Source organism: Ascaphus truei, chromosome 3 (assembly GCF_040206685.1).
Source record: "Ascaphus truei isolate aAscTru1 chromosome 3, aAscTru1.hap1, whole genome shotgun sequence".
In the NCBI taxonomy this organism is placed as follows: domain Eukaryota; kingdom Metazoa; phylum Chordata; class Amphibia; order Anura; family Ascaphidae; genus Ascaphus; species Ascaphus truei.
Genome location: NC_134485.1, coordinates 193,654,896 through 193,682,615, shown reverse-complemented (window position 1 = coordinate 193,682,615; position 27,720 = coordinate 193,654,896). Strand labels below are relative to the sequence as shown.

At 42.8% G+C, this 27,720-nt stretch overlaps 1 protein-coding gene across 2 annotated transcripts in view; it reads right to left on the bottom strand.

Annotated features, from left to right (window-relative positions):
• The window catches only part of GAS2L2 (growth arrest specific 2 like 2), a 63,269-nt gene that overhangs the window by 11,358 nt on the left and 24,191 nt on the right, over positions 1-27,720 (bottom strand). For both annotated transcript variants that reach the window (XM_075589868.1, XM_075589867.1), the window contains exon 5: positions 27,585-27,681. In XM_075589868.1, the coding sequence (XP_075445983.1) occupies positions 27,585-27,681 (97 nt within the window). The remainder of the gene's footprint in view (positions 1-27,584; positions 27,682-27,720) is intronic.

Below are 27,720 nucleotides of genomic sequence, written 5' to 3'. Positions count from 1 at the left end.
AGGTTAGAGATTTATCGAGGAAGTTTTTGGAGAAGGGATATGATGCCTCTGTTGTCAAAAAAGCATTTCAGGATGCAGGTCTTATTAAAAGAGATACACTTTTGGAACAATCAAAAAATAAATCTGAATCATTGTGTGTAAGTAGAAAAAAGGAATACAAATCAAAGAATGCACCAAAATTTATCACACAATTCAATCAGTCTGCTCACCAAATTAGAAATGTTCTAAATTGTCACTGGAAAATAATACGCAATGATCCTGTTATTGGCCATCTAGTACCTGAATATGCTCCAACTGTGTTCAGAAAAGCGAGGAGCATCAAAACAATGTTGGCACCAAGTAAACTCAAAACCAAAAAGATTACTAATCAAAATATGGCTCTAAGGGTGGGAAACGTTAGCTGTGGAAGAGGCCGGTGTCTCACCTGTAAACACTTGATAAAATCTAATAAGTTTACATCACACTCAAATGGTACATCATATGAAATAAAAGACCATATAAACTGTCTAACAGAATATGTTGTGTACCTTATTTCATGTGAATGTGGCACACAATATATAGGCCGTACATCTAGAGCTCTTAGTACACGGTTCTTGGAGCACCGGCGAAATATTATAAATGGGTGTCAAACACACAGCCTCTCCCGTCATTTTTGTACTAGTCATAACAAAGATCCCAAATCCCTTTCTGTCATGGGAATCGAGTTCATCCCCCCCTCCTATATGGGAGGTGATCGCTTTCAAAAGCTATGTACCCGAGAAACTTACTGGATGTATATTTTGGATACCACTCATCCCAAGGGACACAATGACCACATTGACATTAGTACCATAGTTTGAACACCTCTAATGGGTGTTCTCCAGAGGTCTGGATTGAATGCTTAGCATTCCCTCTGGGCTATGGTCTTCTGTCTGGTCATTGTGGTTCAATTCATTCATCTAGGGCAGCGGTGCGCAAAGTGGGGGGCGCGACCCCCAGGGGGGGCGGGAGATTGTGCTGGGGGGGCGCGGGCAGTTGCAGAGGCCCCGCGCTCTTCCCCCAGGCTCTTCCCCCAGGCATTTAAATTAAGTTTACTTACCGGGATTCAGCCGTCTGTGTTGCGTCACCATGGCAACGCGGCGTCAATAGACGCCGCGGCACCATGTGACCTGAGGTCACACGCCCACGCAGCGTCATCTGACGCAGCTGAAGGAAGGCAGGGGGGCGCGAGAGCCGGGGCAGAGAGACAGGGGGGCGCAGCTCAAAAAGTTTGCGCTCCCCTGATCTAGGGTACGGTCAGTTGTCGTGTTTGTTACGATTCACTTCCACAAATGGTCAATATCTATCTTTAATACTCATTTATTTATTCATTTTATTTTATTATTTTTTCAATAATTTTTTTTTTTATTATTATTTTTTATTTTTTTTATTTTTTCATTTTTTTCAAATTTTTTTCATTTTTTTCATTTTTTCAATTTTTCATTTTTTCATTTATTCATTTAATTTATGTTTATCCCATATTCATTCACATACACCTAATCATGTATTATACACTAATATTCATAATTATTCACATAACACATAATATATATATTTATTAGATCACAGTACCTACACATAATTTTTATTAGATCACAGTACCTACACATAATTTTACAATAATATTTTTATAATAGTTTCATGCAGTCATTCAATCACAATTAAAGTCACCATCGCTGTCTTTTTCTCTGTCATTACTTTGGATCCATCTATTTTGCCTCCTCTGACTCCATCCTGGCATTCAAATAATGGGTAAATATCCTGGTGACAAATTAGTTAATTATTCTGGTGGTAATTATTGATCAATGTATCGGGTGTCATTGGTTTAAATTAGATATTACCAATTTATGTTGTTCTATAAACAACTATCCATACTATGTGTCAATCAATTAGTGATCTCCTTGTTTGAGATGTCATCAACAATTAAGTGATATAGATCTGACCATATCAAATATATCATTTGATATATATATATATTATAATCTAATGAGTTAGTTTCTAATATATTCTTTAGACTGTTTGACTTGAAATAATCTCCAATAATTCAATCATGATGCATTTTCTAGTACTACTTGTTTGTTGATTAATCCTGTGATTATACACTCATAATGTTGCTTTATTTCAGAGTTCATACATCACTCCTCAAATATCAATGGGGTCCTCACAATATCTACAATCTGTGTAGTCACATTCATGTATACTGTATAATTGTTTTATTCAAATTGTATATATATATATATATGTGTAATTGATCAAATTGACTGCTATAATTCAATAATCCTTTATTGGCTAATTTGCTGGTTACCTCCCTATAAATACTGAGGACTTATGCTTGAAGGGCATCCCCTGAAGAAGTCGCCATTTGATGAAGAAACGCGTAGGGCGTGGCTAGATTCTGGCCGCCATTTGCCCACAAGCACTGTTGCAGGTTGACTGTAGAACTTTGGCTCCCGTGTGCTGCTCTCCCGGCTTACAACCTCATACATTTGCTATACTGGAGGTGTCTGTTTCCTGGAGGGACCAATACGATGATACACTAAAGGCGAAGGACCCCTCTTCCGGTTCCGGTTTCACAGAGCTGATCCACGTGACGACGCCATTGACTGCGGACGGACGCTGGTGATTGAGCTGCATGGCACATGAGAGCCTATCTCATACACGCTTATATTTGCTGTACTTTTGTGAGTGGGCATTTGTTAGATTTTATGTTCATTCAATACATTTTTATTGTGGTAATGCACTAGGTGTGCGCCTGTTTCTTTCTCTTTCCTTTTTTCTATATATATATATATGTATATATATATATATATATATATATATATATATATACTAGCTGATATACCCGACGTTGCCCGTGATGTAACGTTCTGGCTCCCCCATCCTCCGTCTCAACTCCCTTCCCCCCTCTTCACAGCTGTTCAGGCTTCCCCCCCCTTCTCTCCTGACTCCCTCCCCCCCCCTCTCCTGACTACCTCCCCCCCTCTCTCCTGACTCTCTCCCCCCCGAATACCTCTCTACCCCCCCTCTCCTGACTCCCTCTCCCCCCCCTCTCTCCTGACTCCCTCTCCCCCCCTCTCCTGACTCCCTCTCTCGCCCCCCTCTCTCCTGACTCCCTCTCGCCCACCCTCTCTCCTGACTCCCCCACCCTCTCTCCTGTCTCCCCCCCTCTCCAAACTGACTCCCCCCCCCCTCTCCTGACTGACTGACCCCCCCCTCTCTCCTGACTGACCCCCCCCCTCTCTCCAGTGAATACCACCCCCCCGCCTGTCCTCTGTGCGCCGCCATCTTACCGGGGGCAGCTGCAGGAGGAAGGGGGTCCTTCTGGAGGCTGCCTGTCCACCCGCCGGGGAGGGAGGGAAGTGAGCGGCGGGGAGGGAGGGAAGTGAGCACCGGCGGCTGGGGCAGGAGGGCCGCGCTTCCCCTTCGTCCGGGAGCCGGTGCAGGGCGGCGCACGTGAAGGTGAGTGAGGGTGAGTGTGATTACAGAGAGAGAGACACACAGTTGGGTGATGTCATAGAGCCACCAATCTGGTTGGCCAGAGGCTGAGGACCAATCAGATTCACCGCAGCTAGTACCAACCTTTCGATTTTATATATATATATATATATATATATATACACACAGAAACAAATAGTAGCGCTAGTAAGTGATATACAATGATGTGCTTGAAGTTGTAAATAAAAAATACGTATATTAATGTGAATAATATTAGCTACATATATAATAATTAGTGATTAATACAGGGATAAATGACTGATTTCAGCATAGATACAGTCTATACGGAAGAGGCAGCTTCTGTATGGTCAAGCCTGACCACAATGATAATAACAAAAACACAACAGAAAGAAGCGCCAGTTCCGTAGAGTGATTGATAATGATAAAAAATTTATTTAATAACCAGAGTAGTCATATAGACCAATGTGTATTAGGTGTGATAATAAAATCACTAAAAAAGCAATCAAATAAGTAATAAAAAATAAAAAGTGTGCAGTGTGCAGCATAACATAGGTGACATACTCTGGGAACTCTAGTCCCCAAAGGCTTTAACAAATGCATAGACACCAGTATTCTTGTTTAAATCCCCACGCATTACCTTTCCCACCCATCTGTCATCCCTATCCCCTGTTTCCCATTCCTGGTTCTCCCTTTCCTTCCCCTTTCCCTTCCCTTTCGCCCACCCCCCCGTTTTTCCGCTCTTTCATATTTAGGTTACACATCTGTTACATTATCTGTACTTTCATGCTGCTCATATGCACATTAATGCATGTATTTTTATGCATGTGTGCATTGAACATGCGTGTGTTAATTTAAAGATGTTTACCTGTTAGCCTATATTTGAAATACAAATTTATTTTTTATTATTTATTATAGTGGTTCCTCTGCTCTGGTTTCCAATTTGAGAAATGAGCCAACACTTACTTACACCAGTGCGCATATATATATACACTGGCGTGGGTTAATATATTGTTCACTCTCTTATATCATCTATTCCAATAGCCGCACTGTTAACAATAACAGTTTACATTTGAGTTAAACCCTCTACTCATTGATTCCACCCTGCCTTCACCATACCCCCCACCTCTCATTAAACTGGTTTTAAAATCTTTTCAATTAAGCATTTTTATTATTAATTAGTCCTTTTTAGTTTTGTTCAATTATTTTTATTATTTTTAAAATTTTCATTAACAATTCTATTTTTCCTGGTTTGATTGAATGAGATATGGGGGATTAGTGGTGCATGTCTATAACTAAATATAGACTTGTTTTTCATCACGTTCATCTAAAGTTTCATGTTATATTCAGTGTGTCCATTATTTATAACGTAGATTGTATACAGCTGGTTTTACCAATGGAGTCAATTATTGTGGCTATATTAAGAAGGCACAGCCATGCAATCTTATCCTTGAGAAAGTCGCATCCAGTGACGAAACGCGTTGGAACGCTGAAATGCAGTGACGCAGCTATACAGGGAGGTGATTACACTCTGTCAGGAGCTCCAGGAACGGAACGGATCGCTGTTCTGCTTCGTTATTGGATATAGAGGCACTTGCTGGATATTCACATTCAGTGCCAGAGCGAGGCTTGACAAGCAGAAAGTTTTTTTGCCTCTACACGAGGTTTTGGCACGCAGTTCATCTTTGCAAGCCTCAGGAGGGAACTGGTTCTTTCTCCAGCTCAGGAAATATTATTGCCCTATAGTGGAACCGGACCGCACGTTGAGGAGTGAAGATCCGTGCTACATCAGGTCTGTCAATCAGAACACCGACATTCCATTTGAGAAGGGAAATTCTCCAATCGGTGACTTTTATTTTCCACTGAGCTGTTAGCAGCTATATGAACTGCTATCTATTCCTCACCAATCATATCATATTATTTACCCTCCTCTTTAATCTTTCTGGTTACCTAGTCTCATTACTCCTATTATAGGTCACCTAAGTTATGCTGCACACTGCACACTTTTTATTTTTTATTACTTATTTGATTGCTTTTTTAGTGATTTTATTATCACACCTAATTGGTCATTGGTCTATATGACTACTCTGGTTATTAAATAACATTTTTATCATTATCAATCACTCTACGGAACTGGCGCTTCTTTCTGTTGTGTTTTTGTTATATATATATATATATATATATATTATATATACAGGCGGTCCTCGGTTATCCGACGCAATGCGTTACTCAAAATGGCGTCGGATAGCGAAGCGTCGTGAAGCGAAACCCGTTTTCCCATAGGAACACAGTTTAAATTAAACGTTCCGTTCCTGAAGGCATTTTTAATGCTAAAATACACAGAAAATGTTACTCAAGCAATAAGATATGCAGCACACACATAGATTATGATGTAAACATTATATTTATTGATTCCAGAACTGTAAAATAAAACTATAAAAATAAAACTATGCTGTATTCTGTACAGAAATGTACATGAGCAAAAAAAACCACATCAATTATTGGAGGAAGATGATGGGGGGGGGGGAATCTTCAATAGACAACGGACTTTTTGGAGGTGATGTAGGTGCGGTTGAAGGTTTCGGCCTCTTGAAGAACCTCTTCATTGAAGTCTGGACAGATCCTTTCCTTTTCTGCGTGTAGATCTCTCTATAGCAGCTGATTTGGTTAGACACCCCACGACTGACTGTTGAACTCCGTCCAATGTTAGGGTCATTGTCCTCAAATATGGCCAGTGCGCTATCAATGTGCTTGAATGCCGCAGCCAACATTTTGCTAGACAAAGATTTACGTGGCTGTGGCTGTGCCAAATCAGCAGATTGGTGGGCCTCCTCTTCAGCAATTTTCTGTTCCTCTAATTGCATGAGGTCTTCATTGCTCAACTCGTTAGAATTTGAGGCGAGCAACGCCTCAATATCCTCGGTTTCCACCTCCAAGTTGAGATCTCTGGCCATTTGCACAACAGTTTCTGTAACTTCTGCAACAGTCTCTGTAAGGCCTTGGACATCAGACACAAAATCCGGGCACAAATTACGCCAAAATCCATTTAGATTGGATTGTTTCACCTCATTCCATGCCTCTCCGATGTTTCTCACTGCATGAAGAATGTTGTAACCCTTCCAAAATTCTTTTAAGGTTGGACCACCTTCCACATCGGTTGCTCTGATGGCCTGGGCAAATGTTCGCCTAAGATAGTAGGCCTTGAAGGAAGCGATAACCCCCTGGTCCATCGGCTGTATCAGTGAGGTGGTGTTGGGGGGCATGAACACCACCATGACATTTGGATGATGGTCATCCAGGTACACGGGATGGCCAGGAGCATTGTCCAGGAGCAGCAACGCTTTGAAATCGAGGTTCTGGTTCATGCAATATAATTGCACAGTCGGAACAAATTGATGCTGGAACCAGTCCTCAAAAAGGCTCCCTGTTACCCATGCCTTACGGTTGGACTTCCAAATCACTGGAAGTGTGTTCTTTGCATAACCCTTGACTGCCCTAGGGTTTTCTGCATGATAAACAAGCAAAGGTTTTAGCTTGAAATCACCTGCAGCATTTGAACCAAGCAGAAGAGTCAGCCTGTCCTTTGCAACTTTAAACCCGGGCATAGATTTTTCCTCTCTTGCAATGTAGCTACTACTGGGCATTTTCTTCCAGTAGAGCCCAGTCTCATCAACATTGAACACTTCACGTGCGCAATAGCCACCGTCCTCTATAATTTTGGCCAATGTAACAGGGAAGGTTTTAGCTGCCTCCTCATCAGCACTAGCAGCTTCACCGGTCACTTTAATGTTATGCAAGTTTGCCCTCTCTTTAAACCGCATAAACCAGCCCTTACTTGCAGTGAACGTTTCCTCAGTGGCCCCTTCTCCATGCTGTTGCTTAATGTCCTTATACAGACTCAAAGCCTTGGCCTGAATTAAGGCTAAACTAATGGGCACATGACGCTGGCATTGATCTTCCAGCCATATGATGAGGAGTTTTTCCACCTCAGCAATATGCCCAACACGTTGCCTTATTGTTGTACCTTGCATAGGTGCTGAGCCCTTGATCTGTTCCAGGATTCTTGCCTTGTCTTTTATTATAGTCACAATAGTTGTGCGAGGTATATCCAAGGAATGTCCAATTTCTGTGTTCGTCTCTCCTTTCTCAGAGCGCTTTATTATGTTTTGCTTGGTCTCCAAAGTTATAGATTTTCTATTCCTTTTTGGAGTAACAGCACTTTGCTTTTTGCTTTGATCAGCCATGGTTTAGGGCCTAAAATACACCACCAAACCTTCACACAGACTGTTCAGAATGATTTCCCTAGCCTGCAGCCATCTGGTTGTTCATTTGTAGCAATTTTTTAAAGCGTCGTAAGAGCGTCGGATAAGCCGTTCGGGCGTCGTAAAACGGGCCATAGGGATGCATTGACAAGCGTCGGCTAAGCCGTTCGTCGTAAAACGAAACATCGTAAAACGAGGACCGCCTGTGTGTGTGTGTGTATATATATATATATATATATATATATATACACATACATATATATACATACATATATATAGTGCAGAATAAATGAGTTCTTCAGTATTAGGTGATACCTTTTTTATTGGACTAACAATTTGTCATAGGACAAGCTTGTCAAGCTTGTCATAGGACAAGCTTTGACATAAATTGTTAGTCCAATAAAAAAGGTATCACCTAATACTGAAGAACTCATTTATTCTGCACTATCACAACTGGACTAACACGGCTACTTTCTGCTTTTTACACACACACATATACATATATATATATATATATATATATATATATATATATATATATAAATGTAAATACAACTGTATGCTCATCTGCATGTCTTAGGCAGGTCTGCAACCCCACCTTTCACCATTATCACCCAGCACACAGCACTTCCACTGCAGCAAGGGATTCTGGGGAATGACATGCAAATGAGCACACAGTGCCACTTTTTGCTTCAAAAACCATTTTTAACATGGTTCCCTATAGGCTTAAGCTTGCTGCATGGTCACAGCTTTGAAGCACAGCCAGGGTTAAGGTGCATACCCAGAAAACCCAAACTGGGTATGCATCTTAACCCTGGCTGTGCTTCAAAGCTGTGACCATGCAGCAAGCTTAAGCCTATAGGGAACCATGTTAAAAATGGTTTTTGAAGCAAAAAGTGGCACTGTGTGCCCATTTGCATGTCATTCCCCAGAATCCCTTGCTGCAGTGGAAGTGCTGTGTGCTAGGTGATAATGGGGAAAGGCGGGGTTGCAGACCTGCCTAAGACATGCAGATGAGCATACAGTTATATTTACATTTGCATATTTGCTTTGCTGTGGAGGGTTTTTGTCACTTTTTTTACTCACCATAACTTAACTCAGTATATATATATATCTATATCTATTAAAAAGAAGGGCTGCCTAACCGCTCTTTTAAATTGGCAGGCTACTTAGTGTGGAGGAGGGTTAAAGAAAATTATGGGGTTAAGTCCCAATAGTAGGTACCTAGTGAGTGAAGTCAGATCAGCAAGGATTAAAGTGATGTTTAAACACTCCCCTTTGTAATATTTGTACCAATTATAAAACAATAAATAATCTATAATACGTTAGAGGCTCAATGAGAAAACAGTGCAGAGGCAATTTCAAAGCTGCTGTGATCAGGTTTTACAGTTCCCAGGAAATGTACTAGGCAACGCAAAAATTCCTTTGTCACCATTTCTGCAACTTAAAGCTACCAGAGATTGAATTGAGAGCATCTAAATAATTATGAGCGTAGTCTTGTCATGCAGACAGAACTTGGTGATGAAGCAGTTCATGTCTTGCAACATGGGGATCCTGGGAAGAAAGAAGATGGTACTCCAGTGGTCTGGGCAAAAAATGATTTAGTAGTGCAAAAGAATCAATGTTTCTGTCCTAGTGTGGACCATCTTGACAAAGGTCCACACTAGGACCGAAACTTTGATTCTTTTGCACTACTAAAACATTTTTAGCCAAGACCACTGGAGTGCCATATTCTTTCTTCCCAGGATCTGCTATATCCCAATTTTCTGGGGCTTTTCTGAGCACCCGTGGTAGCTCTTCATCGTAATTGTGAGTGCACCTACCTTCTCCTTTATTTGCAACGTAGGGAGACATGAATAGAATGTTGCAGACATCATGTCACAAGCATTAGCGATAAGTGACATTAACAACGGGCCATGGCAAAAAGTGATCATTTTGTATACCTTGTACAGTATAAAGAATGTTGGCGTGGATCCCAGTAAGAACAGAGACGTATAAAGTGATGGCATGGAAAGAATGAGGCATCTCAGAGGACTTGTGCCGATAGGCAGAGATATTGGGTTTCTCAGACTATGAATTCCTCACTGAGACTTACCACAACTTCTATAACATGAAAACCAATTGGCTTCAACTTAATCCACTCCCATCATAGGACCTGTCCAGCAATGAAAGTGTAAACAGCTGGAGCTGGCACAGAATTTAAAGATTTCAAAGCCTAAACTGATGGATGCTTACGTCTATAATATGGGGGATGATGGGGATAATTAATTCAGCAACTTTAGGTATCTAAATCGTCAACCCTATTGATTCCTTAGCGCAAGAGGTGTTTGGTATGTATTACAAATGGTGAGTCATAAAGAGTCTAACTAGCGTTTTAAACCATAGAAGTAGTGAATATTTGGAATAATCTTATCTAAAATAATATTAATGGAATAACCACATCAAATATAAATATCATATATGACATAAAAGAAAAAATAGAATATCCATATAAAAGTTGAAAATAAACCTCCAGAATTGCTCTCTAGGTCAGCTTATGATCCAAAAGGACTCAGGGGAAATGGCTGCACCAATGGGAGAGAGAATAGTGGGAGAAAGAATGGACAAATAAAAAGATAGTAGTGTAATATATACACTGTAGAAAGGAGATTAAAAAAAGAGTGTACAATGTACTCACAAACACATTTATAGTTGGCATTTCATCCAAGGTACAGAATTGGAGAGCTTGGCAGTCCTCCTGAGTACATCCTGAGGACTAGGTCTTCACATCACTCACTGGCTTCTCTGCCCACCTTTTCCACTGCGTATCTGTATCTTAAGGAACCCAAATTAGGACTTTGCACACCAGATCACCCGCTTCAAGCGTGAACGTATACGCTGACGAGTGCTTACTTCCCAACATGTCTTGCTGTGTTTACACCACTTCACCAATTGAAGTGTATTCAAATGTAAATCTAATAAACATTGATAGCTATTTCACTGATATATATCACAGAAACATTTTTTTAAAATTATTATTATTTGCCTGTATAATTTGTAACTGTGATCAATTGACGGAGGGGACATATGGATATAAATATCTTCTCTCACCTATGGTGTTAACACTTCCCTGATGAAGTGGCAGAAACACTGCAAAAAGCTTTGGGAAGTAAGCACTCTGTGTCAATGTAAGGAGGTAAGTAGGGATTTAGACCAAGGTAATGCAGTTGATGTGGTCTACTTACATTTTGCAAAGGCTTTTGATACGGTTTCACACAAGAGGTTGGTGTACAAAATAAAGAAAATTGGACTCAGTAATAATATATGCACCTGTATTGAAATCTGGTTAAAAGACAGACAACAGAGGGTTGTCATAAATGGAACTTTTTCAGGTTGGGCTAAAGTTGTGAGTGGAGTACCTCAGGGATCAGTACTGGGACCCCTGCTTTTTAACTTGTTTATTAATGACCTTGAGGTTGGCATAGAGAGCAAAGTCTCCATCTTTGCTAATGATACTAAATTGTGTAAGGTAATAGAATCAGAGCAGGATGTAATTTCTCTTCAGAAGGACTTGGAGAGACTGGAAATGTGGGCAGGTAAATGGCAGATAAGGTTTAATACAGATAAATGTAAGGTTATGCATTTGGGATGCAAGAATAAAAAGGTGACGTACAAATGAAATGGAGATATATTGGGGGAATCCTTGATGGAGAAGGATTTAGGAGTGCTTGTAGACAGCAGGCTTAGCAATAGTGCCCAATGTCATGCAGTAGCTGCAAAGGCAAACAAGATCTTATCTTGCATCAAACGGGCAATGGATGGAAGGGAAGTAAACATAATTATGCCCCTTGAATATGGAGTACAATTTTGGGTACCAATCCTAAGAAAATATATTATGGAACTAGAGAGAGTGCAGAGAAGAGCCACCAAATTAATAAAGGGGATGTACAATCAATCTTATGAGGAGAGGAAAGCTAAATTAGATTTATTTACATTAGAAAAGAGGCGTCAGAGGGGATATGATAACTATATACAAATATATTCGGGGACAATACAAGGAGCTTTCAAAAGAACTATTCATCCCACGGGCAGTACAAAGGACTCGGGCCATCCCTTAAGGTTGGAGGAAAGGAGATTTCACCAGCAACAAAGGAAAGGGTTCTTTACAGTAAGGGCAGATAAAATGTGGAATTCATTACCCATGGAGACTGTGATGGCAGATACAATAGATTTGTTCAAAAAAAAAGGTTGGACGTCTTTTTAGATGGGAAAGGTATACAGGGATATACCAAATAAGTATACATGGGAAGGATGTTGATCCAGGGATTCATCCGATTGCCAATTCTTGGAGTCAGGAAGGATTACATTTTTCCTCTTAATGGGTTTTTTTTGTTTGCCTTCCTCTGGATCAATAAGTAAGTATAGATATAGGATAAAGTATCTGTTGTCTAAATTTAGCATAGGTTGAACTTGATGGACCTACGTCTTTTTTCAACCTCATCTACAATGTAACTATGTAATGTATGTATTCAAGCCTGTGGCGGGTGATCAGATGGACAAATTCCTAATTTGGTTACCTCAATATGCAGAGATGCCGACAAAGGCAGAAGCCCGCGAGCTTGGTGAAGACCATGTCCCCACTGTCCCGGCTGCACTTAGGACTGACAAGATGCAGAGGGCTCACCAAGCATTTGACTTCTGTGCTTTGGATGACATGCCAACTATACTGTACATGTTAATTAATGAGTGCATTATAAGCTTTTTTTTAATATATATTTATATTGAATTATAATACCACATTATATATTATCTTTTCGTTTGTCATTTTATTCTCTATCTTTGGTTCATCCAATTTTGCAGTTTTGCTGCATATTTTGCAAAGTATTTACAGCACCCATTTATAATGAATTCTACATTGTTTTTCTTTTTTTTCATTAAAGGGTGATCCTAGTCAAAGTTTTCTTTCATTTTTTTGTGGCTAGTTGTACACTGGTTAGGCAGCTGTGTAAACCTTTTGTATAATATACAGTCACTATCGGGCTTACTGAGAATGTTGGTAAGGCCAATTATTCCATCATGTAACTGGGCCACAGCAAAAGCTGTGGACCGTGGTCTTGAACCAAGTGGTGACTGCGTTGTTGAGAGGGCCGTCAAGGTACACTCATTTCTGCTTTCTAAGGCTCATCTTAGGTGTTTCCTGGCCCAAGTGGGGGGAGGGGAGAGGGAGATGACCTGGCTGTCCCCCCCGCCCCATCATTATCTCTGATAGTCATTATTTTGCTCATAATAATGGCATAAGACATTCCACTCTTATCTTACATCATTGCATTAAATCACATCTCACATTCATGGGGTGAGGTCATAGAACTGAGCAGGTGTAGATCATTTTGGGTCATTGACTTCCAAATGTAAATCACTCACTAGCATAAGTTAGTGTTAGTTTGCTTTCATCAACAATATTATGAACTGTCCCACTTCGGTGCAGAATAAGAGGCCAGAGGTGTGGCTGTGATTGATGCCTTAGTGTAAAGCACAGAATTAGAATAGTCAATTTAATTTCTCTTTCCTCTTAATATTATTACAACACAGTTTTTGTTAGAAAATAAATTACTTCAATGGACCGTGCCGGTGAATATACAGAACAGTGCTACGCATGCTTCCTCTTGTGTCTCAAACACTTAACTAGCAAAGGAAATAATCAATGGACTCAGAAGATGAAGTATTGGACAATAAGAAGACTGAGTGTATTCCAACCAGGGGGGCTGGTAATATATACAGTAATCAAGAAAACTAATTAAATGAGTACCTAAAGAGAGGCACTACAGACAGTTGCCCGCATAAAAAAACCATAAAGCAGTCTCAGTGCACTCCATATAGCTAAAATCTAATCTTAACACAATATGCTCATACTGTACATGTGATTTATTCTGGTAGTAGCGCTTCTCAGCTCCCCCCCTTTCCCCATGTTCATACAAATGTCTTGGCCATCAAGTGACCTTCATCAGGATTTCAAATGAAGAAATGTTGGCTGTCTAAACATGTATGAATAAGAGATTTTTGCTACAATATATGGAGTGCACGGAGATGGCTTTAAAGAATAAAAAGAATACTGTACATTGAGAGAGGTCACAGAGAGAGAAAACAAAGGAGAGAAAGAAGGCAGTTTCCCTGCATTAATAACCAATTAATATTCTTGTAATTAGATTTTTTTTACTGCCGAACTGCTAAACGTTTGTCATCTTGCTTTGACAAGACAAAATAATTTCTTTTGGGAAAGGAGGAGTGGGGGGGGAGGTTAAAAAGAGTAAGAACCACTGCCATATGGTAAAATGAACATGATGTAACTTGAAACAAAACAGAGAATTACTTACATCTAACAGCCTAAAGCTTATTATTCTGTATTAGCCGGTGGTGTCAACACAATTGTTGGGCTCCTCTGCAAAACATTTTAACCCCCCCACTCCTTCCCCACATAAAAAAAAACAGAAAATAAATCTAGAATCTCCACAGAGGCCCTGTGTCAGTGGCCTTGCGAGTCCCCCATTCTCTTTCACTCACACTCCCATTCTCACACACCTAACACTCACCCCCTATATTTCTCTTCTCCGTCTCACACACCCCCATCTCATCCTCTCCTTCCCCATGTATTTATCTCCCTCGCTCACTCTCACCCTTCCCCTCTCTTACTCTTCTACACACAATATCCCCCACCACTATCCACCTCCATCTCTTTCACCCCTTCTCTCTCAATCCCCTCCTCTCCTCACACTCAATCCCTCCATCTCTCACTCAATCCCAACTCCCCTCTCACTTAATCTACACACACATAGAGCATAGGCGGCCTGCTTTAGCCTTAGTCGCGTTGGTGGGAACTGCAGCTGCTGCATGCAGAGTCGAGATGGCCACGTGTCGTGGCACTTACCCAATTCCTGGCCCTGAGTCCAGGGAAAATTGGAACAGACAGGGGGAGGAGGAATTGGCCGTGGAGTGAGGCCTGGCCCCGCAGCAAGTAGGAAGACTGCAGAGGCCGCAGCAGCTCAATGCAGGCCACAGAAGTTGATCTGAACTTCAAGCGCGGACAAGTGGAGCGCCCATACGCTCTCGGCCCGCTGTACTGTGGGGCTAGCGTTACGCTAATTACGCACTGATATAAACCCAGAACACCCCTAATAATTGCTGCTAATCCTACTATTGGTTAACAATGACCTTGAAAAATCGCTACAATGGGCGTGAAATGCGTGGGAGGAGTAGTTTCTGTCCTGCTCCTGTTTTATGTAGTTTAATAAATTGCTCTTATTTTTCAATGCTGGTGAGTTTTTGCATTTATCCGTGGGAGCGGTAGTCTCATCGATTCACCCATCTTCTTTGCATACTCTGATCGACCGGACGCAATCGGGGGAAACGAGGTGAGTCTGTGCAGTGATCCACACTCAGACTCACAAACAGCAAGAGGAACAAGACTGTGCTTTCTAGTGAGTTACGTTACTCCACAAAGGACGATTGGTGGCGCGTGATAAGAACAAGAGCAGTCAACGGTGATGCATGGTACAGAGGGTTTTCACTCCATCCATACAGGTACCCCAATTGCTCTTATCTGTCCATCATTGACCCTTCAACGTGTCTCCTTTTATTCACAAATTCCTGCATTATACCTCCATAACCCGTCAGGAGCGTCGCTATATACACTCTTATATTCAATACTTTCCCTGCCTTCCTGGAGCTCATATTCATTTTTCTTCTCTTCTGCAACAATTATCCTCATTTTATCCAATTATTACCTCATCACAACAGGAGTCCCTGTCGTTAGAATTTCATCCTTCCTAAGAGTTAGAGGTCATTGTTAGTGGGCATCTGATACAGTAAGCATTTCAGATATGGCTATATGCTGCACGTTTTGGTTTTATATTCTTTAAGAAGCAGCAGCAATGGGAAGGGTGGATTGGAAGTGCACCATCATAGTTACATATTAGATGAGGTTGAAAAAAGACAAGTGTCCATCAAGTTCAACCTATGCTAAATTTAGATGACAGATACTTATCCTATATTTGTACTTACAGTATATTGATCCAGAGGAAGACAAACAAAAAACCCCAGTGAAATATCATCCAATGATATCACATAAGGGGGAAATAAATTCCTTCCTGACTCCAAATATTGGCAATCAGATTACCCCCTGGATCAACATGCTTCCCATGTTTACTTATTAGGTATATCCCTTTATACCTTTCCTTTCTAAAAAAAAATGTCCAATCTTTTTTAAAACATATCTATTGTATCTGCCATTACAGTCTCCATGGGTAATGAATTCCACATTTTATCTGCCCTTACTGCAAAGAACCATTTCCTTTGTTGCTGGTGAAATCTCCTTTCCTCAAACCTTAAGGGATGACCCTGTGTGCTTTGTACTGCCCTTGGGATGAATACTTCTTATGAAAGTTCCTTGAATTGTCCCTGAATATATTTGTATATAGTTATCATATCCTCTCTCAGACGCCTCTTTTCTAATGTAAACAAATCTAATTTAGCTAGCCCCTCCTCATAAATCAGATTATCCATCCCTTTTATTAATTTGGTGGATCTGCTCTGCACTCTCTCCAGTTCCATAATGTATTTTCTAAGGAGTGGCGCCCAAAATTGTCCTCCATATTCAAGGTGTGGTCTTACTAATGCTTACTAACTTTTATAATGGGGCATAATTATGTTTACTTCCCTTCCATCCATTGCCTGTTTAAAGCTAGATAAGATCTTGTTTGCCTTGCAGCTACTGCGTGACTTTGGGCACTATTGCTAAGCCTGCTGTCTACAAGCACTCCTAAATCCTTCTCCATCAAGGATTCCCCCAATATATCTCCATTTAATTTGTAAGTTGCCTGTGTAAACCCTTTTCCCCCACCCGAAAGGAGATTTGGTTCTGGTTACCGGGTGTAGTGCTGCTCAGTTGCTAGGTTTACAGTGTCCGTCGGTATTAGTTGGGGATAACAGGAAAGGCTTTCAGATATGTAGCTCTTATCTTCAGTGCAGCGCCTCCATTCCAACACGGCCTCTCAGAGATAGGTGCAGTCCCTGCAGGAAAATCTCTTTCCCTCCCCCTGAAAGACTACAGCCTCAGGCAGGAGTAAAACATAACGGTGGTCTTTATTCTTGTCGCACAGCATACCTCCCAGCACACTGACATAACACAGCAATCTCTTCTCTGTGGTCCCTGGAGCCAACCCAAGGAGCTTGAGGCCCCAGGAGTCTCTCCTTGTCTCCCACACTCCCTGGTTAAGTATAGAGTAGGTGGTCTCACTCCCCTAAGGGAGGGAAGGACAGGCAGAGCCAGATCCCTGGCTATAGAACAACACCTCCTCCCCCAGAGTGAGGATAGAACACTATATAATTTGGACTGCAGACCCTTTTTGTTACCAGGGGAGGGGCCTTGGGTCTTAGCCACAGTACATAAGCTTGCCCCCCCCCCCCCCCCCACCCCTTGTCACTCGAGGGAGCTGTTTACTGCAGCAAAGGCATAGATTTAACCCTAACACTGCATGTGCTGGTACCAGGACTTAAGTGTTAGGCCGGCAAATTAGTAGCCATGGGGATACCTGGCTACCCCTGTTTATTCTTTTCCCCCAAATGCATAACCTTACATTTATCTGTATTAAAGCTGCAGTTCAGTCTTTTTTTTTTTAAATTAATTTTTTTACTTCAATAGTTTTATGTGGGCAATCTCTAATTACCTAAAGAACTGCATAGCTGCCGGTCAATTCGTTCTCCATCTATTGATCAGCAATGTTTGGCGACATCTTTAAATATGGGGAATGTAAATCGTTGCTATAGGAACAAGCATGCTTGTTAAAATAGAATACAAGAAAATTGGTCTTTCAAAGTTGTTGTTTTTAAAACAGAAAATGCTAAAAGTATTTTTTCTTACTACAGAACTGATTTATTAAAAAAAAAACACATGCAGGATATTGCCTGAACTGCAGCTTTAAACTTCATCTGCCATTTACCTGCCCAAGTGTCCAGTCTCTCCAAGTCCTTCTGGAGAGAAATTACATCCTGCTCTGATTCTACTATCTTACACAATTTAGTGTCATCAGTAAAGATGGAGACTTTGCTCTCTATGCCAACCTCAAGGTCATTAGTAAACAGGTTAAAAATCAGGGGTCCCAGTACCGATCCCTGAGCTGCTCCACTACCAATTTTAGTCCAACCTGAAAAAGACAAATTTATTACAATCCTCTGTTGTCTGTCCTTCAATCCAGGTGCAAATATTTTTACTGAGTCCAATTTGCTTTATTTTGTACACTAACCTCCAATCAGGGAGAAAAGCGGAGAGAAAAGAGAAAACAAATATAGCTACACATCCAGGGTATCTTCCCTGGGTTGCCGCTGGCTACCGGATCACCAGTCAAGGAGAAGGCTGCGAACCCGATGAGAGTCCCACAACATCACAGTAGGTCTTAAATCTTTTATCTTCAGGAAACCAGACCCCCAGCTGATCGATCATCATCCATGTTGTCTTCTCGAGGTCTTTGGTGCTGGCCCGATCTATACCTGGGGGTCAGACCCATCGGCGACAGAAAAGATGCCGATTCCTCGGGGTAGCGGATCGAGATCTGTCTGCCTTCATGGTTTACCACCAGGAGAAACGGAAATGCCCACCGGTAGCGAATACCCTTTTCCTAGAGTACCGCCGTTACAGGTCGCAGCCCTCTCATCTCAATTGTCACCCTGGACAGTTGTTTTCAAAATCAAGGGAGCTTCTGTTTCTGCAGCCTTTTATAGTTCTTTCCTTGGTTTCATATTGGTGGAGTCTCAGAACTACATCGCTGCTTCTTTTAGGGTCATCAAATTTCAGACCTAAGGCTCTATGGGCTCTATCCATCAAAAGATCACCATCTTGTAGCTGGGGGTCAATTGATGAGCAGTCTCTTAAGATATGGCTGGAGGGCTTCTATAGACACCGACTCAGGGACATGACGGATCCGTAGATTCTGCCTCCGCTTCCTGTTCTCCAGGTAGTCTATGCTGTCCCTCATAGCTCTTATCTCGTCATTGAGATGCAGGACCTCATCGCCAGTATTTATCTGATTTTGTAGGAAAATGTCCATCTTATTTTCAAGTTCCGTAGTTCTTTTAGCCAGTAAGGAAACTTCTGTTTTAAATTCCCTTACAGCTCTATCCAGAGCTGACTGAAAGTCTGCTTGCATTTCTCTGAGCATGTTCTGGAGGTCCTGCTTTGTGATTACTGTGTCACCCCCAGCCATATCCAGCTCACTGTTTGAAGCAGATCTCCCACCCTGACCCCTCCTCTGCTGTTGCCCTCTCTTCAGAGTTTCTAAGGGTTGCTTTTCTATCAGGGATATCCCTCTCAGGTCCTGCAGCTTGCCTCTCTCTTTCTTTATTTACCTTTATGAGTGCACGCTCAGCTCGGTGGTGCCATCTTTGTTTTTTTTCTTACAGGCACCACTGGCTTCCCGCGGCTGAGATTGGGGGTCCCCGGCTTTGGGGTTCTCTTGTTAGCCATCCCCGCTCATTCTCCCGGACTCTGGGGTGACCCGCGGGACCAATCAGTGTGGCGATCGGGTTTATAATTGAATATGCTGGCGGAGTGCACGGAGCTTCCTTAGCTTGCATGCATCCACGTGACGTCACGCGTGCCCCCCACCCTTAAATAACTTTTTTTGGTTGATCTTACTTTCTATTGCAATCCTTCTTTAATTTTTTTATTATCCATTTTTGCCAATTTGATTGCCCTTGTGCAACTCTTGTTACATTCCTTATAATTCTGATATTATGCCTCCGTCCCTTCTGACTTGAAGAATCTAAATGCCTGCCATTTCCTCCCCTACCTGTTTATTTATTCACATTGGTTTAGACTCAATTCTTTTATATTTATTACCCAAGGGCATGGGCGTCCGCAGAATTTTTTTCAGGTGGGGGCATAATTTTAACGCCCAGTGCCCGGCGTAAAAGTGGTGGTGAGTGCACTGTGGCGAGCGAGCCCGACAAGCATAAGAGGGGTTCTCCCCACCCCGAGAAAATTTTGAAAAAAAAGAGTGGGCAAATGGTGCATTTTCAAGCAAATTTGAGAAAGCTTGAAGGTTAATAAAGCAATTGTGAAAGTGTAGTTATGACATCAAAAAAGAGCAGCTACTCAGGGTTGCAGGATCTGGTGTTTGCCTGGAGAACTTGCCATGTCACTCTGGCGCTTAAGTGCAGAAATTCCAGCCATACTACTACTTTTTAAGGCTGCTTCTCTGCGCAGGATCCTCCGACATGATGTGCGCCGGGTGGGGCACAAGAAAAAGAAATGGGGATCATTAAATACTCTGCTCATCACCGGGCTGGCGGTATTGAATAAACTGTGGGTTGTAGATGAGCTGCAGGGACTTGAAAAATCCCTTTAAAGTTCTCCTGCTAGGAGATCCAGGCTTTCCTTGCATAATGAATAGATATATTGGTAAGATGAGATTTGTGAACTTCAAATAACTCACCTACAATGCACTATTTATTGAATACAGCCCTGTATGCAGTAATAGAAACTTGAAAAAGGAAAAGTGTATGTGTGTGGCACACAGTGTGGGTGGGTGGGTATATATACTTCTAATCAAAAAAAGACCCTTCAGTACTGCAAAACCAACTCTTTTTCAAAAAAGCAAGGAAACAGAATGTTTTCTTTATATAACCCTCACCCAATAGGGTTTACCCTTGGTGGCATGCTTCATCATTGGGTCCATCCCGTTCCGCTGCGGAACGGGGCGTGCTGCGACCTACGAGCTATGTGGGAGCACTTATTAGTATGACTGTACACACACACACACAATATATATATGTAACAGGTATTCCCCCACCCAATAGCATATGGTATGTGTGTGCGGGGAACCTAATGTTACCAGGTATGGTGCTTTACCTGTTAGGCTCACAGGGGGCCTAAGCCTCCACCACGGGGAGCCTGGGGCACGTATAATAATAGGAGTAACCTCGTACTCGGTGCAGCTCCTCCACCTGCGATGGCTCCCATCAGAGGGGGAGTGGTCCTCGCAGGACAATTTATATATATCACACACACAGCATGTAAAACAACCAATGACTTTACTGTAGCAAACGTACGTATTCATATATTTCAACAAGTGTCCCTCTCTAGAGGAGACACTAACTACTGCGTCTCGCAGGACGCTACCCCCTTTCACTGGGTGATCCCACCCCATGTCCAGTAACCCCACACACTATGTCCTCCACCCTCAAGTGAGATAAATATGTGTGTGACTGCGCAGCCACTATGTCTTGTATGAATAGATGGTATAGTTGGTGCACTTGTAGATTACCTGCCGAGCACTCCAGTGCCCGAGCCTGCCTAGGAGCTTCACAAAGGATCCTGATGACGAGTGAATACAGGAACTACCGTCCGGGGCGATCCCACCTGGATGGCTGCTGCAGCTGCAGCGGAGGTCTGAGCCCAAACCTCTGGATGGACGCGCAGCGTCCGCTGCGTCCCTAACTGATTCTGGATAATAATAAGGGGCAGGGTCCCTAACCTGGGGCCTGTCCCTGAACAACACAACACTACTGGTGGCTCAGGGCTATCTGGGGCCTAGGGGGCTGCTGGCCTAGTGCAGGGAGTCACTGACTCCTGCACCCTACCTCCTTCCCATATCTGCTCCTGATGCCGACTGACTAACATGCTCAGAGCCCGCGAAACGTATCAATCCCTCTGTGCAGGGAGATATTGTAGCCCTATTGACTCCCTGGGGTCATGTGGGGCGCTCCTAAGGCTCATGGGAGCGGTAGTCCCTGCTAAGAGCCCTCTCCCTATTGGCCAGCGTTCGCGCCTTATCACTGCGCATGCGCAATGTCTCTGACTGGCCGCCGCATGAATTGTGGCACTGCGCATGCGCGAACTTAACAAAGATGGAGGCGGTTTGGAAGGCCGTAGTGAACGAAGTACCTTTCCCATAATATCTTCGCCACCGTAATAGCTTTCTGGTCTTTAGTGGGGAAGGCCTGGGCATACCGGGTGTAATGGTCCGTGATGACCAGCACGCTGCATATTCCTCGGCTATCAGGCTCAATGCACAGAAAGTCCATACACACAAGGTCCATTGGGCCAGAACTTTTCAGATGACCCATAGGCGCTGCTCTGGTAGGCAGGGTCTTGCGTTGAACACACCGCGAACAACGGCGACAGTGGCGTTCTACGGCCTCTCGCATCTTGGGCCAGAAAAAGCGGTCTCGGACCAACCCAAAAGGTCTTCTCCACACCGAGATGTCCATGTTCATCATGTAGGGACTTTAACACCAGGTATTGCAAGTTCCTAGGGAGGACTAGTTGTCGTCTATCCGGGTGGTTGTGATATTGCACCACCCGATAGAGTAAGCAGTTATCGATTTCGAATTTGTCCACTTCTCGCATGAGCGAGGCCACCAAGTCGTTGGGAGCACGCTTCAGAAGGGCTGGATTCTTCTTTTCAACGGCTTGCCTAATGATACTAATGACAGGATCTCGTATTTGGTAGTCTACCAGATCTTTCCACCGTAGCACTTTGTCATGAGCTATGTTCATCCCTTTTGGATCGCAGTAGGCAGCTGGGACAGCCTGCGACTGGCATCCCAAGGAATCCACAACCCGTAATTCTGAGAAGGCCACTTGATCATTGACGATGGCGGCAGTGCTACACATAGCTCGCACCCCTGGTCCTGGGAGTTCTTCCCATTCCTCATCATCCTGAGTAGCACTTAGCCCTGGTCGTCGGGATAGGGCGTCAGCCCTGACATTCAAGGGTCCCGGCTTATACTTCAGGGAGAATCAGTAATTGTTCAGAGATGCCAGCCATCGGTGTCCTGCTGCATCCAATTTGGCCGAGGTATTGATGTACGTGAGGGGATTGTTATCCGTCCTTACCTCAAACGTAACACTGTAAAGGTAATCGTGGAGTTTCTCGGTGATCGCCCACTTGAGAGCCAGGAACTCCAACTTGTGGACGGGGTATTTCTATTCACTGGGTGTCAGACTGCGGCTAATGTAGGCTACAGGCCGAAGGCCCTCGGGGTGTTTCTGGTGCAGGACGGCACCCAGTCCATTGAGACTGGCATCCACATGCAGAACGTATGGTTGTTCGGGATCAGCATACGCAAGCACCGGCGCTTCGGTCAGGCATTTCTTCAATTTCAAGAAGGCCTGTTCACACTCAGATGTCCATTTATCACCAAACGGTTGGCGGGCCGATACGGCCTTCCTTCCTCTATCTTCGGGGTATATCTTCAACAGATTGTTCAGGGGTTTAGCTCTACTAGAGTACCCTTCCACGAAGCGACGGTAATACCCACAGAACCCCAGGAAGGATCGTAGTTCCGTGACATTCTCGGGACGCGGCCAGTTCACGACCACTTCTACTTTGGCTGGGTCGGTGGCGATCCCTTGAGCAGACACGATGTGTCCCACGTAGGTCACCGAGGTGTGACAAAACCGGCACTTGTCTAGGGACAATTTCAACCCTTCCTTCCCAAGACGGTCTATCACTTTAAGCAGCCGCTCTTCGTGCTCTTCCAGGGTCCTTCCGAAGACAATGATGTCGTCCAGGTAGACGAGACACTCCCGAGGGTTCATGTCCCCGATAGTCTTCTCTATCAGTCTTTGGAAAGTAGCAGGGGCCCCACATATACCTTGGGGCATACGTGTAAATTGGTAGAACCCCAGTGGGCAGACGAAGGCTGTTTTCTCCTGATCCTCTGCATTCATGGGTACCTGATAGTACCCAGATCATAGATCGAGCACGCTGAACCATTGGCTTCCGTTCAGAGCATTCAGGATCTCTTCAATGCGAGGAAGGTTGTACTGGTCCCGTATCGTACGGTTGTTCAGGGTTTGATAGTCGACACAGAGTCGTACGGATACGTTCTTTTTCCTCACCACCACTATGGGAGAGGCGTAAGGGCTCAGAGACTCCGTCAAAATCCCAGCGGTCTCCATTTCTTGCAAGACGTTCCTCAAAAACATAATCCCAATGTATTACTTGTACTGTAGATTAATTCTCAGTTTATTAAAATCTCGTTGAATTTGTTGAACCCAAGTAATATGGTTTTTGATCATTTATTTCAAATGAGACCATGTTAAGATCACTAAATAGAAAAAATAGTAGCAAAGGCAGTACACTGCTCACCAGTAGTAATTAGAAAAACCAAGTGCAATCAATGAAAAAACGGAGAGTTTAATGTACAAAAGTGTAAGTACTCCTGAGGAAGCCACACACCTACGAGTGGTAGCCGCCCTGAGAGGAGAGAGGAGAGATCTGGGAGCTGACACTCACACAGCCGCGACCGGAAGTGACGCATCGGGACTAAGCGGAAGTGACGCATCGGAGCAAGCAAGGCGGGACCATCGACCGGTGAGAGAGCTGGAGTCCAAGTCCTCTGCAGCACCTGTATACTCCTGTATATACCCAGCAAAGGGAGCTGAATAGCCCACACAAGAGGGGATCTACGAGGGGACTAGACCGGCGAGACAGCGAGCACCAGTGGAGGTGAAAGGTCACAGAGAGCGGTGGTCCACACGCAGTCACACCGGAGGAGGCGGGTGAGCCTGGAGCTAACCATTTTCTCTCCTCAATCACTATCAATGTGATACATGCCTTAACCACTTGTTTTTATTGTAAGTGTTTATTTTTACCTTATAAAGTCGAGTTTTTTATTGTTACTGGTCTGCACTATGGTATCATTTCTTTTACATATACACTGCTGCTGAGCTGAGAGTTGGAGATCCCACTACCTGGTTAAAGAAATCCTCCTAGCAGAGACCATTGTGTGTCAAAACCGCTCGTTTTTGACTTACATCTTGTAAGTAGGCAACACATAGGAGCCAAGACAGAACACAAATTTATACACCTTTTAAAACTGTCTGCACTTAGATTGTTTTTTGTTTTTTGTTCTATTTCCCTTTATGCTCCCCCTGGATTGCAGTTGGAGACAAAAGTGTAAGTACACATGACAAACCAACTCTGACGCATTTCGTTCCTGGTGTGGAACTTTATGAAAATGCTTCACAGAGACTCTTTGACCAACAGCCTGACCGGGATCATTTATATAAGAAGATTTATTTTATCCACGTGCCGACAGCTCCGGAGCACTAGCTACGGGGGTTAACCCCATCCACTAATGTTATGATCAATGTTAAATATTCATGTCCGGGAAAATTTGGGTATTACTTCTACATTGTTCGATATTACCAAATCCAGTATTGCCCCTCTCCCCTCTCCTGGTTGGTACCTCAATAATTTGGGCAATGTAATTGTCTTTAAACACCTCCAAAAACCTGTTTCCTTTCTTTTTAATGATAATCTCATTGCCCCAGTCTATGACCTCCATTTGAAAAAGTATTTTGGCTTCCTCAATCTCACAGATATACAGTATGGTGGTTTATAGCATATCCCCACAAACATTTTCGTTGTAGTTTTACCTCCACTGCTAATTTCTATCCACAAGGCCTCTACATTTTCATCATTCCCTTCATAAACATCTTCCCTTATTATGGGGTTTAGATCCGGTTTAACATATAAACATACTCCACCTCCTCTTCTATTTGCTCGATCCTTCCAAAAAAAGGGAATAACCTTCTAAATTAACTGGCAGTCGTGAGTTTCATCCCACCATGATTCAGAAATGCCTATGATATCATACTGCTCCCTTGTAGCTATTAATTTAAGCTCATCCATTTTATCTATCAGGCTTCTTGCATTAGCAAGCATGCATTTCAGTTTATTTTCAGCCTGTACTGTTATCTAATCTGCTCCTGCCTTTCTACGCCAATTGGATTTAGTCTTTAGAAGTTTTCTAATATTACCTGTATTTAAAATGGGTGTCTCCCAACTTGCCCCCATTTTACCTCCATGACCCCTGCTATTTCCCTATCCCCATCTATTCTATTTAGTTTATCTGTTCCTTGTCCTTCCCCCCTCCATCCTAGTTTAAAATCTCCTCCAACCATTTTAACATTCTCCCCCCTAGCACAGAAGATCCCTCTTCATTGAGGTACAATCCATCCCTACCATAAAGATTGCACCTCTCAGAAAAGGAGTCCCAGTGCTCTATAAAAAAAAAAACCCTCTTTCCTACACCACTTTCTTAGCCATGCATTAACCTCCTTAATCTCCAACTGTCTCCACGGGGTAGCACCTGGCACTGGTAGTAGTTCAGAAAATACTACTTTGGAGGTCTTTGCCTTAAGCTTTCGGACTAGATCTCTGAAATATTTTTTTTAGCACCCTCCATCATTCTTTAACTTGTTATTGGTGCCAAATGTGTAGCAAAACCACCGGATCAGTCCCAGCCCCTCCCAACAATCTGTCTACCCAATCTGCAATATGCCGAACTCGAGCTCCCGGGAGACAACAAACTGTTTGTTTCATGCAGTCATGGCATCAGATTGCCCTATCTATCGGGAACAAGGAGAGAAGAAAAAACGAAGCACTGGTTCCACTAAGACAAAAGTTAACACAGAGGTGCGTTCCCACAATAAAAATTTAATGGATCAAACGTACAAAAAACAGAACACCTACGCGTTTCGGGCTTATGGGAAAGGGCCATAAGCCCGAATCGCGTAGGTGTTCTGTTTTTTGTACGTTTGATACATTACATTTTTATTGTGGGAACGCACCTCTGTGTTAACTTTTGTCTTAGTGGAACCAGTGCTTCGTTTTTTCTTCTCTCCTTGTTCCTGTTCATCCATCACAACGGAGGCACGGTACACCCCAGGAGTTGTGACACACCAGGCTCTACAATTGCGTGAGTAAAACTCTATACTGAGCCTTTTTTCACTCTCCTTTTCCTAAGTGGCTGCAAGGAATTTGTTTGTAGCCCCATGTTTATACCATGATGCTGTACTAACGCTGGACACCGGCAGGTGTATACTGTCCTTACTTCATTGCATGTGGGGCTTTATTTTCCTGTTACTCATCTAACAGGTACATGGGTGCTACCTTATATTCCAGCCTTATTTTTGCTTTCTCTGGAGGGGTAATCCGCTATATACTTATAGACACCACCTATGTTTGCTGAGAATTTTTGTTTAGAGCACAATGCAACTTATTTTTTCATGCCCTATCTATCGCCCTAATAATGGAGTCCCCTACCACCACAATTTTTCTTGGTCTCTGAGTATCCCGAGTCCCCTCTGTGCTGGAGGAACTATTCCTCTGGCTGCTAGTGGAATCAGTCTCCCCCAGCCTTTCCATTCCTGCCCATGACACTCCCAATATCTTCACTCAATCTGGCAAATCTATTGGGATGGGTCATACAATACAATAGTAAAAAATACACATGCACATACCTCTAAAACTTTAATACCCTTAATGCTGCATAAAAACCTGCAATATAAATATAACTAACAATTTCTTATCTCTTCATTCTACTCAAGATGCTGCATAAAGCCTGCAATACAACATTATTAACCCGTTCCCTTTTCCTAATTCCAAAGAGGTGATGTTTAGATACAAATTTTGACTATATCTTGATGAGTTTATGCACCTTGGCAAGGCAATCAAAAGGGTAGGTCATACTCTAACAAATATTATAATAAATAAAGATATTTATTTTTAAGCAGTATGTGTAAGTCACACCCCAATAACACCCCCATAGAAACTATTATAAAACACACCATGTCTGTTTTCAGGTGGGGGGTACATTTTTTCCTACTCAACCTTTAAATAAGCAGCATTTTTTCAAAATGCCACGAAAGGCAATTACACTGTGATGGAGATCTCATTTTTAAGAATGTCTACAGAATATACTATAATATAAATGGTCCTGTCTTAGCAGGTATCATCATTACATGATGGGAGTCCTCCTTAACCTGAAATGGTATCACACACAGACATGAGTTTGAGGGTTACATACAAAGGGATGTGCAGCGACAGGGATCATGCTTGTCCAGATAATGCTCCAGGGTGTCCCAGCCTCCCCCTACTCTGACCATCACGTGGTTCCTGAGAATCTGCAAGAAAGACAACACATGGTGAGAAACAATACAGTA